This window comes from Mytilus californianus, unplaced genomic scaffold (genome assembly GCF_021869535.1).
Source record: "Mytilus californianus isolate M0D057914Y unplaced genomic scaffold, xbMytCali1.0.p SCAF_2, whole genome shotgun sequence".
NCBI classification, from domain to species: domain Eukaryota; kingdom Metazoa; phylum Mollusca; class Bivalvia; order Mytilida; family Mytilidae; genus Mytilus; species Mytilus californianus.
The window spans coordinates 113,499,457-113,512,902 of record NW_026262668.1 but is presented as its reverse complement, the minus strand read 5'-3'; the positions used below and the strand labels follow the sequence as shown (position 1 = coordinate 113,512,902).

Genomic DNA, 13,446 nt, shown 5'->3' with positions numbered 1-13,446 from the left:
AATCAATAATTTTGTCAAACCTTAATGGAACTTTATGAAAATTTGAAAGAAGTTTCTTCATTATCAATGAATAGCATCTGAAGAAAACATTTGAAAATTTTATTTTCACTTTTCCATATTTAACTGATAAATAACTTAACTTTTTAAGTAACATTACAAACTAGGTCATGTAGGTAAAGTTGTTTTATAAAATCAATAATCTTTTTCAAACATTGATGGAATTGCAGGAAATTTCAACACCATGTTCTTTATAAGAAATTGACAACTATGGCAAAACTTCTTCATTATCAAGAGATAGTACTCTGCCAAAACCTAGATTTTTCCTTCTTAATTTTTCTGCATTTTATTGATAGCATGACAACATTGCATGTCTGTCTCTGTTTGGTTTTTTTAAGATTTTTGGTCTTGTGTTGTTCTCTGGAATGCTAATTTATCACAATCACAATGAGCAATGTCGAACTTGTTGGGTCGCTGACTCATTGATAGATATTCCATACTTCCTAATATTAATTACATGTACATTGTTAACATGAGCATTTACAACAGGTATATATTAGACATAATTGATCTTACACCATACTCTGGTTTGAAGAAACCCTGTTCCACCCACCAATCGTACCAAACAGCCTCTACATACTGAGGACTGTAGGCATCTGGCATCACCCCTGATATATCTACAAAGGAAAATTATATCTCCTTAAAATATTAAATCTTATATTAGCTCCAGGAGACTCAGATTCTAGCCTATATTATGGGTCAAACATCTAGTTACTACACTGATAAAATTGTCACAAACAGGAAAGGGGCTAAAAAGTCAAACATAACTGCATTCATTCAGCGAACTGATGAAATAGCTTTGTAGCATATTAGGTGTTAAGCTTTCATAATTGTTTTGTACTCCATTTTACAGAAACAAATTAACAATGTCGCAGATTTCTAATTTGCATATGATTTTAAAAGCAAATTAAACTTGAACTGAAAATCTAAATTATTAAATTCATTTATCTCTTGTCATTCATCCTGAAAATTGTTCACTGGCAATAATCAACTTGTCAAATTATGATGTTCATGAATATAGCTTGAACTTTTTTGTCTAACTTGGCTTTGGGTCTGTTAATATGATTTTACCTTTTTTTTGACCTGGTTTTGTGTTTCCTTCATACTTCACAACAGTCTTTTCCTTCTTTTCTTTCTTTTTCTGTAAAATAAATAATGAAAGAAGATATTAAACAATTAAAGAATTATGTAAATAAAATAAACTGTTGACATAAAGATACAATGTATGTCTCGCCTGTCGACAGAAAATTCACAAAAAGACAATCTGATGGACAGCAATATTGCTAATTACATTGTAATTAAAAGTTGCTGGAGGATGACTTTGGGGCCAGGGACTCGAAATTGTCGACAAACTGAGATGTACATGCTTGATGCATCTTTGGACTCACTATGTGAGAATACATGTATGATGAGTTCAGACAGATATGGTAAACCCGCCCACTCCCATTTACTTCCGTGAATATTTCGTCTGCTATTTCATACATAGGAACTGTACTTACCATCACTGCATGTCAAATGTTATAGAAAAATCCTTAAATACGAAAATATCTAGTGATATATATATAATACATTTCCTAAAGCTACAGATGATCATATTCAGGGTTTAAGCTAGGATTTTGAGGGCTTTAGTCACTTTTGCGCGAGATGAAAATCAACATTATTTTGGGTAACAGCAAAGGGACCAAGGATGTGTGTATATAACTAGCTATACATCTTTGTCAAACTTTGAAGGACTAAGGCATAAATTTACTAGGCAGTAACTGCAATGGTTTGACTGATGTGGCACTTCAAAAATGAAGATTAGGATATAAAATCTGGAAATCTAGTTCAAACTTTCACTACGGCCCCAGCTTGTCTGGCGATATAGCCGTTGGACGTCAGAGTAATCTCGGACTAACTTTCACTTCAATAAGTTTCATGTGCCCAACAAAAAATGGCTTCAATTTGTCAGTTGGAACAAAGGATTTGTACAAATCCTTATTGGAACGATTCTAATAACTGTAAATTGTAATCGAGAATTGATCACGTTTACTTTCGATTTTCAAATGAAATAAAACGGGAAGTGACAAGTAGATTAATTATAAATTCAAAATGAATCCGGATTCATCTACGGATTGGTTCGTGTTTAAAAAAGGCAGGAAATTATCATTTTTTTATTTTAATTTGCTTATTAAGAGCTATATTTGTCTCTTTCATTTATTTTGATACTAAATTTATTTCGTATTTTACGTTTTAGTGTCTTTAAATTCATAGGAATACTTTCACGCATGCGCAGTACATCGGAAAGGAAGCACCTGTTTGACTCGTGAAAACATTTCTGAACGTTCTGAATAAAGTTCTATCTTTTTAATCGAAATTGAAAGTTTTACATCAAAGATGACGAAAATAGGATCATTTGCCGAAACTACGACAAACGAACTGCAAATTGTGATCATTTTAGAAACATTGAAATTAAAAAGCGAACTGTCAGGGGGAAAACAATATTTTGTTCAAATGACGAAACTACGACAAACGAACTGCAAATTGTGGTCGAAGGCCTTTGGAAATATTGAAATTTAAATACCGACTGACTGATTTAACTGGGGAGAATAATTATGATGGTCAATTATGAAGTTTGGTAATAATTAACAGATTAGTGACCCATCCGATGGCGATAAGCGGATTAACTGTAATCACAACTTTATAACACTTGTTGTAAATGTTAATTAGCGGAGGGTCATAAACTTGTCAGAAACATAAAGACAGGTAGAATTGTTTTTCAATGCGAAAATATTTTTACACTTTCCAAATTCAAGTGACGAAACTGATTTGAAATACTTTCGTCATTTTGAAAACAGTTTTGTAAATGACGAAAGTGACGAGCGCTAGCAAAATCACTGATCATATTATTGCTTACAAAACTCGTTTCTGACTTGAAATTTATTATTTTTTCGATTGTCTGGAATCCCTCTAATATCTCTATAAGTGGTCTATTAACATGATTAATAGATCATCTTTTCCTTTCATAAATATGTGATAAACTGGCCCTCCATACATATTTACTGCAGATGGGCGGATTTACCGGACAAACACATTTCCGATAAAAACACAATGACCCACTTGTTTTGATGTTTTTAAAATTTATTTCAGTTATTTTTTTGGAAATGAGATAAACTACTCAAAATTGATTTGTCAGTGAATCGATTTATATTAAATTTGATACAATTTGTATATAATTAAGCAGAAATACATAAGATCAAAGCCTTATGTGGGTGGATTTACCGGACTGCATCATACATGTACATGTCTCATTGAGAAATCTATAATAGAATTTTATATTACGGTGTATATATATATATAATCAGTCTCAATCATGTTAACATTCAGTAGTAAACAACCGGGGGCAATCAAGTGAATGTGGTGTATTTACCCATTACAGGATATAAAAAAGCTATAAGTCGATTTCAACAATATAAAACTGTCTCAATATTCTACCTGGGAGTCCCCTTCCTTCTTAGGTTGATCTTGCTTCTGTTTGAGTTTTTCCTGTTTTGCCTTAAATTTCTCAAGTTTTTCTTGTTTTTGTTTTTCTTTCAACAGTTCTTTTTCAGACTTTACTTTTGGTACACCCTGTTCTGGCCCATCTCCAACAGCCGGCGAACTTTCGCTTTCCATTATACCGAAATCGATGATTTGTGTGTCAACAATTGATAATATAATATTCAAAGTCAAAATGATGCAATATTGTGAAAGTACTTTTTGATACAATGTGTTGAAATATTACAGATTGTCGCTAAATAATTAAAATTGGTGAGACATATCTCAAAATTTCTGTGATTGCAGCATACACATGGCTAACCCGGAAGTGAAACCTCAAATAAAAAAATATCGGGCACGTATCTGGTCATTTATCCGGAAAATGGTATTTAACGATCTGAAAAATATCAAACTTTGGTGGGTTTTTTTCACACGGAAATACAACCCTTACAAACCACAAACAAAAAAGTAAGACGCACACACACACACAAAAAACCTTCTTGCAAAATAAAAAAAATATTTATCCTCATTATGACGAAAATAATATGCAGAGTTATGCTATCTGATGAGCTCCCGAAAGTTATACTTCGCTCTTTAGCCGTCGAGATTCACGTTGATAGTAAACATGCATATAAAGAGTAAAAATATAGTATATTAGTATATATATGGTACAAATAAGTGATATATATTGAAAAATCTAAGATTTAGGATAATAAGGGGGAGGGACTATGGGGGGCTCAAAACAGGATCCTGTCCTCAAGCACCTATGGTTATAGGCGCATGTTTTTTTTAATAGTTTATCATCACACTTTTCGATAATCAGATATACAAATTTGAGCCCGGTTAATTCATATATGATTACCAAAATCACTGATTTGTGTCTCTGATTATTAAAGCAAATTATATACATATATGGAGTTATCCGAGTTTCCTATCAGAACGATAGGTAATTCTTCAGTTTAAAGAAATAAACCCTGACGATACCAAGTTTGATCAAGTTTCAATGAATATAAGGTCATTGTTTACCCGGATTATAATGCAAACTGCATTTGTTCAATTTGCTATCTCACATATTCTATAAAGGTTTAAAGCATAAGTAATTCTTTCCCCCAATTATAAGATTGAATACTAGTTCGAGAAAACGTCTTTAATGCAGTTTAACTGTCGACACAAATAATGTAAAATTCCGTTAATTTATCGCTTAAAATGAAGGGAAACCGTGTGAGCTATATATAATTTAGATAACATTCTATTATGTTTCTCATTTTTTTAAAGAAAAATTGTATTGCCAGGCAAACTGACAGAGAAAACAATTATTGAATCATTTATTTTTGAATGGTTGAAAAAAATAATTTGCTTTGCCGCGGTAAGAATGTCAGGAAACCAGAGAATAAACTTAGTACCCCTTTTTATAAAGTTAGTATAATAAATTACTTACGAAGTGACTTTTATTTTTCGTATACATGTACCAAAGCAATTAATTGTTTTGTTTCTTGCTGCATGCAATTACAGCTCCGAGAATTAGAGTAAAATGTTTATCTAACTGGACTGTGATTACTAACGTTTATATCTAGATTAGTGCATGAGTTTTATTTCACCTTATAATTGAGCCGTTGAATGTTGTTATATCTATATGCCCATAAGAAAAAAAATATCAACAATTCTCTGCCAATCTTTGCAGAAAATAAAATTTTTGACGGTATAAAAGTCAGATAATGCATATTCTAACTTAAGGTTTGAAATATGCATTATACATTAATCACTGTAATAAATTCTTTGCACACATGTTCACACGCGAGGACGCTACAGGTTGTTAGTGCACACGAAAACTTTCAGCCAAAAAGTTAAAAAAAAAAAGAAAAAGGTATGACCTCTCTCTTGTTTTTTGTTTTTTGTTTTTTTTTTGGGGGGGGGGATTTAGAAATACTTAGTTAATTTGATAGCTTTTTTTATATTATCCTTTGCCTTTTAAACTTGAAAAAACATTTTTAACATACGTTTTCAAAGATTGAAAGTTGTGGTGAAAACTTGAAAAACTTGATGAGAAAAATTCTTGATAAATGTGTAATTTCGAAATATTGTATCAAGAACTATGTGGAACATTGAAAACGGTGTAAGAAAGAGGCTTTTTATCAATATGCAACCAGGAATAACATTTTGAATAATCCGTATACTAAGTTTCAAATGCAATTATCTCTATATATAATGAAAAGACTTGCATTTGCATGTAAATTTCCAATATTAATAATATTGTTTTACAGATATACATTCGTTTTCAAATGTGCGATTACGATTTCGAAAAAAACCTTTTAATCCGTATTGGCCAGTATTGCTGCCGAAATAAAATAACTATTCCATTTTTCTCAAGGGTTACTTTGCCATTGTTAACAATTCGCCAGTTTACACACTGATGATGCGGCATTTGGTTGTCTATTCACCAATCAATTCCAAAGAAAGGATAAACATTTTTTTCTAATGCGTTTTGTACAGATGCTTAACAGTGATCCTACCAATCTGCAACGTATGATCTTTATGGTATGGTCAAACTGATATTTTAAGTACACCCACTATATGTAGCTAACCAAAGAGAGTTTTGAAAAAAAAAAAAGATGCATGGGGCCAATTCTCACGTTATATCCGTAAAAGGTGAAGTATTCATTGATTTTTTACAAGTTTTCACGTTGGATTAACGGTATTTGCTCGGTCTACTTTAACGGGAAGCGACCTCTCCAGCTTCTAAATCCACCCGCACTGCATGTCATTAACCATAACTGACCGTTTTTGAGATTATACTTTCCTTTATCTCCAAATATTTGTGTTGTGAGAATAGATACACGTGGGTATCAATGTGTTCTGTTAAGTGCATAGTAGTAAACTTGTTGCATAATGTTCCAACCCTATATAACCGACAGAAAGCGTCAACAATTCATTTGTGGAGAAATTAACGAACACAAGGTAAGATTTTTATTTAATATTAAAAGGTATAGAGAATAACCTCCAATCCGGGCCGCGACTTAATGATAAAAACGTGGGCCAAGGACTCAAGTGGCCTTATGCAAAACTTGTTGGTTGAAATAGATAGTAATGACACTCGTATTTGATGTTTTAGGGAGCTTCCGTTTGAATATATATGTAAGGCGACATCTACTGATCTCTACAAATTAAGTAAACGTATAGGAAAACAACAGTTTCGAAAGAGATACCGGTATACTAGTATTCTAAATACATAAAAAAAAACTTCTTCCAATGTGAACACACAGAGGGTCCACAGTTTTAACATATAAAAAATGTATAAAATGTTTAACTATTGTAAGTTGGCAACTGTTTTCACAAAAAGAGTACCCTCCATCTCCTTATGAGAGGGTTGTTAAACAATAGATTTTTTTCTAACACTGGAGAATATGCCGAAAAAATGCCAAATGTGAACGCAAAGTTGGGCGTATGTCTTCATTATACACAAAAAGGGTATGCAAACATTCTAAAAAGTTTAAAGGGTGTAGGTTTAAACACTGTAGGAGACTGAAATGCTTACAGAAAACTGATACTCTTTAAGGAGAATGGTACAGACAAGAAAACGTACACCCTTTTTAATTCAGAAACACATTTTCCGGATGCCACGACACAAAGAATGAGGTGCACATCTGTGCAAATATTCTAAATGAAAGCGTTAATAACTTTCAGTAGTTTACTATACAAAAATACAAAAAAATATACAGTAATAAACGACAACCACTGAACCACAGGCGCCTGACTTGGGACAGGCACTTACAGAATGCGGCGGGGTTAAACATGTTAGCGGGCGCCCAAACCCCTACCCCTAACTTGGGACAGCACATAGTGAAAAAAGAAAAACAATAAAAGAAAAACAAATATAATAAACAGTAATACACAACAACCATTCAATTAAAGGCTCCTGACTTAGGACAAACACATAAATAACATGGCGAGGTTAATTAACTTATCAGATCGATAGAAAGTAAAAAAACAACTAGCAAAACCACAACAGACCTGAGAGTACTTGCAGTTTCTAAAAGCTAGTACAAAGCCAATGACAAATAATAAAAGTATTTGTCACTTTTTTCTGTCGAATATTTGTTGTTGTCTAAATAATGTCTTAATATTGTATTATGCTCTTTGTGAGCCCATTTAATGGAAATAAAACATCAACATCTTCTTCTTCTATAAAAAAAATAAGAGGATGTGGTATGATTGCCAGCCTTAGACAACTCTCCACCAGAGACTTAATGACATAGAAGATAACAGCTATAGGTCATCGTACAGCAGCCTTCAACAATGAGCAAAACCAATACCACATGGTCAGCTCTAAAAGGCACCGAGATGCCAAATGTAAAACAATTCAAACGAAAAAACTAACGGCCTTGAGAATTTTGTAAATTTATGTAAGAATTTTTATTTGTTTAACACGATTATATTTCAGTTATCAACAGATACAATATGTTATTCCATTGTATTCTTTCATCTCTACTGGTCTCTGTATTCACGGCGACAGTCCCTTCTCAACAAACACCAACATTCTGTCATGGTTTAGACTGTCCAACTTTTACCACGGTTCAATCTTTTAAGGTAATTTTCTAATAATTATAACTAAACACTTTCGAAATATTGTGTATTTCGGCAATTTCAAACTTTTCTAGATAATTGAAGCGGAAAAGATTATTACAAATAAAATTCGGTAGCAAAATATTATATAATATATAGATTGGGGATTTTTGGTGAAGTATCGGTTAACGTATTTTGCTGATTTCCTTTTTTTTCTTGATTATCTATTTTTTGTTGTTGTTGTTATAGTCTTCCTTTTTCAACATTTTGCACACAAACATTTAATGAATGACTATTATTTATTTTGAATTTATTGAACCATAAAATTAATTTTTGACTCTTCACATTGAATAATCCGCGAAGCGGATTATGTAAAATGTGAAGAGTCAAAAATTAATTTTATGCTTCAATAAATTCAAAATAAATTATTGTCATTCATTATAAATAAATTTCTATCAGAATAAGGCTCAAAGAGCTTTTTATATTATTTATATTAACAATAACAACGTACACACATGTTGGTGTATGAATACATAACGTCAGAGTGGGCGTGTCGCCATAAAAATTGACAACATTGAAAATAAAGGTAATACTTTTAACCAATCAGAACACAGTAAATACACCAAATAAATAATGTTGAAATATAAACTCCAATTGAACTTTCTTTGTTTGATCGATGTATTGTTACATGAAGTAGCATCCATAATCCTATCGAAAGATAATTTTGTAGGAATCTAATAAGTGAAGTCGGTCTCAGAGACGGATTTAGAGGGGCTCCCATATGAAGCTATATAAATGGTTGATGCATCAGACTTTTTACATGTTCTACTTTTAACTAGTTTGCCCCCTTTTCGTGATATTGGCCTTCAATCAATTCTGGAGGGCTTTCTGTGAAGATTGCGGGTGAATGGAGAGCTAACGTAAATCAACAAAATAAAAATTTCTTTTATCTATTATAGTTCCAATAAAATACATTAAAATATTGTCCAGATTTAAAATTTTCACAGGCACTTGTAGTATTATTTCGCAGGTGTGAAAGAGTTGTTACTCGTGACGTCATGAAACGGGTTTATACAGGTATAATACTTTTGGGTTGCCACGACTCTCGCCAATGAAATACGGACCTATAATAGAAAATTTTCAAAAGAGAGGCGAAGGATACCAAAGGGACATTCAAACTCTAAGACAAATAAACTGACAACGTCAAGGCTAAAAATTAAAATAGACAAACAGACAGCTTACCATACGCCTTTCTGTTTAGAAAAAAATCAATACCCGACTTGCCTGAGGTAATTGAACATGCTAGATTGTTGACGTCGCACGAATTTACGAAATACAAAAAAAAATATGATTTTTTTTTGGTTCAAATCATTAATGAAAGTGAAATAATAAATCGCTTTTAGCAGTTAGTTTTGTTCAATTTTGGCAAAATAAGTTAAGAACCATTGCTGACAAATTATTCACTTGCAAGTGAATAATTCGACCTCATTGAATCCGTATTCATGTGACCTTCAATATTAGCCCCTTATCTGGAGATGGGTTAGTTACGCATGTGTTTAGCTATTAAAAGGAAAAGAATGTCAACATTAAAAGTGAAACAAGGATGGACCATTTGGTTGACTGATTCGATCCCCAAAGTCATTCTTATACAGATAGAAATTATGATAAACATACTTTTAAACCTACAATATGAAATCAAACAGACCTAGTATATCCATTTGCACATGGTCGCTATCTATTTAAACGGAGGTCATCTCGATGGTTTATTAGATGACGACTAGACAAAAATACACACGAAATGTTGTTGCCTAGGGTTTCAGTGCACACTACTTGATTTGAAAATAGACATGACGTAATCAATTCAACTTTCGAACTGCAATTTTTTTCAAAACAATGAAGTAATGTATGACATTTATTTTACCAGAAATGCATATTTGAAAATGAGAAATGAAAAGAATCTAGTGTTGCATTTTTAAGGTCTATTTATCTCACTTCATATTCATTTTTTATTCTTTTTCCTTCAGGATTATGACTTACGTAAATACGAAGCATTGAAATGGGTTGCAACAAATGTAACTACAATGCAATATACAGACGATATTAGCAGAGAAATGTTCATGAGGTTGTTTTATTACATTTCTGGAAACAATAGTGCAGGTAATTAAGTAGTTAGTATATATCAAATGTTGTCTTTTGCAATTGAAAATTTAAACTTGTAAGTTGTTATAGTAAAAACATTGAATGTGTGAGTGAGTCGGAAAGACAAATTGAAAATTTAAATATATTGTTAAAGTAAAACATTTTGAATCTACCGAACAACACAGGAAACAATATTATTCTTTTACATAAATTGCACAAAAATATTCATAATTGAAATTAAGGTGACAAATAAGAATTGCCAAGAAAATAGACTTGTCAATTTATTCATAAAATACATTTGATTTAATGGACTTAAAAAAAAGCTCAAGTTAAGAAAAATATTTTCATTTTTTTAGTTATTAAGTTGCTCGATGCTGGCAGTATGAATTGTTCCTTTTCGCGTGCTTTAGTGAATTTTCCAATATATATGGTCAATACTGCATTTTTTCTGTTATGTTGACAATATAGTACTCCCATGGTTAAGGCGAAACCTTAGGGAAAGTCTTCAGACAGGCAGGCCATGCAAATATTTCACCTTTACATGACTGGTCTCAATTCAACTGAAACTTCACTTGGTAGTTCAGTATAGTGTGTAACAAGTGTAGCTTTATTTCCTTATTCTTTTTGTCATTTTGCAACACAACAATGTTTAACACTAACGTTCTTTTTAACCTTTTATTTTTATCAGCAATGAAGATTCCCATGACAGCTCCAGTCCTCCGGACAGTTATTCACGGACAAGGTCCAACATGTGAAGCCACGTTTATTACCCATTTTATGATACCACACAACATGCAGACAAACACACCAACACCCACCGACCCAAAGGCCTATCTAGTCACCTTACCAGAAAGGAATTTTTATGTCAAGTAAGATATATATGTAATGGAAACCTATAATTTCCATCTGTAAGATTGTAAATGTATATTGTAAAAATATATATATATTTTCTGTTATCAGACATTCAATCTGCGACATTTTATTTAGGTGTTAACCACATCGGATCATTCACATTATTAGTACACACTTTTTGATGACATCGTATAGAAGAAGGTTAACATTTATGACCCATTGATATATCAAGATCTACCCATTGTTATATTACATCTGCGAAATTGCATCCCATTGATATATTTGACAGTCCTATCAAAGTGACCAACACCAGTGGCACATCTGTGTATCCCTTAGTTTATGTAGGAAGAGAACCCCACCCCTCATCCGTGAATATATGACATACTCGGCAGATTACAATACCTTGTGTTTTACAAATTCAATTTGTCCAACAACAAAAAATTGGCATCCTTTCTTATATTAGCAGAACATACTATGTATTCCCTGCTTGTACACTAGAACTTGCAAACCATTAGTATGTGTTATCACTAATTTTATGCTTTTAGAATGCGTGTACGTGTACGTGATTTGTAATTCGAATGCCATATCGTTTATCAGTTATTATAGGTTGTAAAGGACAATCTAAATATTTTTCAAAATTGGAGTGTCTTGATATATCAAGAAACTTGTGATACAAGGACTAAGTCTGTAATTGTGGTAGCAGTCCTTTTGTGCCAATTGTTATTTTTCAAATGAACCATTTGAGCAAAATATTATTTTTCAAAGGTATCAATTGCACCAATATTTGGAATTCATTTGCGCCGATTTACTTGTACACATATTTATCAAAAATAATTTTAGTTGGCTTAAAAACCTTAATTTATGGAATAACTATTGAAGCTTAAAAATAAACGAAGCGAGAGTATACAGTTGCATAGATGTGTCGAGGTACACCAACTAAAAGTATTTTATAAACAAAACAGTGAACGTTTATTATGAAATGAGTTAACTACAGGAAAATAATAACATCAGTCGAGAAAAGTCTTTGCTTGTTACTATAAGGAAATTAGAATCAAATCGATGGAAGCTAGTTGTAATTATAGAAGTTTCGCCATGCTTTGATAAAGAAAAGTGGAGAAATAAGATGGTGATGCACAACCAGACTGCAGTGCTATACAGATTATTCAGATGAGCAGTGTATAGCAGTTTCTACAAAAGTTTGAGAGACAAGTATTTCGTACAAGTTTTTAAAGAACAGCTACAAGTTATTTCATGTTGAAGAGCTACATCAATAAATTGGCGCAAATGATACTATATTTTGAAAACGAGTGGCGCAAATGGATTTCTCCTGTAATTGTATTCCCGAATTTCGATAACTTTTGTAAAAAAACATCATTTTGTTATATTTTTAACAGAGTGAGTCTGACAAAACCTATTTGACAGCTTATTAGAGATTTCAAGGCAAATACCAGATGCAGATTCAACGTTTTTTGTATTGTTAAAACTCTTAAAAATAGATCTAGATTTAAGATCCTGGGAGTTGCATGTTTAAAATGCATCCACGGTGACGGTATCATTTTTTTACTTCCAGGTCTTTCACAGGTAGACCTTCTGACACAGACAACGTAGAGAAAGTTGAAGAACTGGCACAAGATATAGGAAACCCCAACTTATATTTAGATAATTATTACTTCACTGCTGGTTACGACAGCCCATATGCCATTCACAGGCACAATGAAGTATGGCTGGAATCTACAAAATAAAACTTATTCGAAAGTATTCGATTGTAACGTCTGTGCAAAAATTTATCACGTTTAAATTTGAATTCATGTTTATGAGATTCTTTATAAAAATGTACAAGTTATTGCTTAAACTCACTCCAGTCTGTACATAATTGAGACCATAAAGTATATTGTCAGCTGACTAAATGCAAAACTTGAAAATGAAATTCGCAAGTAATAACAAATTCGGCAGTTATAATGTGTCTTTAATATAATTTATTTGACCATGTGCATAGCTACCTCTTTTGTAATTAAAATTTTGAATTAACCTCTGAGTTTTAGGTTAGTTATTGCACAAGCATGTGAATATTGACCACAAGTAAAATGTATTTCGAAACAAAGCGTGAATGCGCTGTAAAGGCAGTTACCTACAGGTTTTGTGATTTTATAGTCCAGATTGGTTATAATCAAACATATTTCTTTTGAGGAAAGGCTAACAATATCAGATATTTAGTCATTTTCCAATTAATATGATAATATATATGGTTTCGGGTTGGGGATCTTGACCGTTTACAAGTTTTCAAAAAGAAGAGGGGTGGGGGTTACCCCCGTGGAATCGCCT

At 32.3% G+C, this 13,446-nt stretch overlaps 2 protein-coding genes across 2 annotated transcripts in view; one reads left to right on the top strand and one right to left on the bottom strand.

Annotated features, from left to right (window-relative positions):
- The window catches only part of LOC127730767 (valine--tRNA ligase-like), a 38,632-nt gene extending 34,734 nt beyond the window's left edge, over positions 1-3,898 (bottom strand). The window contains exons 1-3 of the mRNA XM_052239313.1: positions 3,532-3,898; positions 1,129-1,198; positions 574-674 (exon numbers count right to left, since the gene is read on the bottom strand). Coding sequence (XP_052095273.1) covers positions 574-674; positions 1,129-1,198; positions 3,532-3,711 — 351 coding nt within the window. The 5' untranslated portion in view covers positions 3,712-3,898. The remainder of the gene's footprint in view (positions 1-573; positions 675-1,128; positions 1,199-3,531) is intronic.
- Positions 3,899-8,015: 4,117 nt separating this feature from the next.
- LOC127730770 (heme-binding protein 2-like) lies at positions 8,016-13,152 on the top strand. The gene is made up of 4 exons (XM_052239316.1): positions 8,016-8,157; positions 10,158-10,290; positions 10,961-11,141; positions 12,695-13,152. The coding sequence occupies exons 1-4, from the start codon at positions 8,029-8,031 to the stop codon at positions 12,864-12,866; spliced, it is 615 nt and encodes a 204-aa protein (XP_052095276.1). The 5' UTR covers positions 8,016-8,028; the 3' UTR covers positions 12,867-13,152.
- The last annotated feature ends 294 nt before the right edge of the window (positions 13,153-13,446 follow it).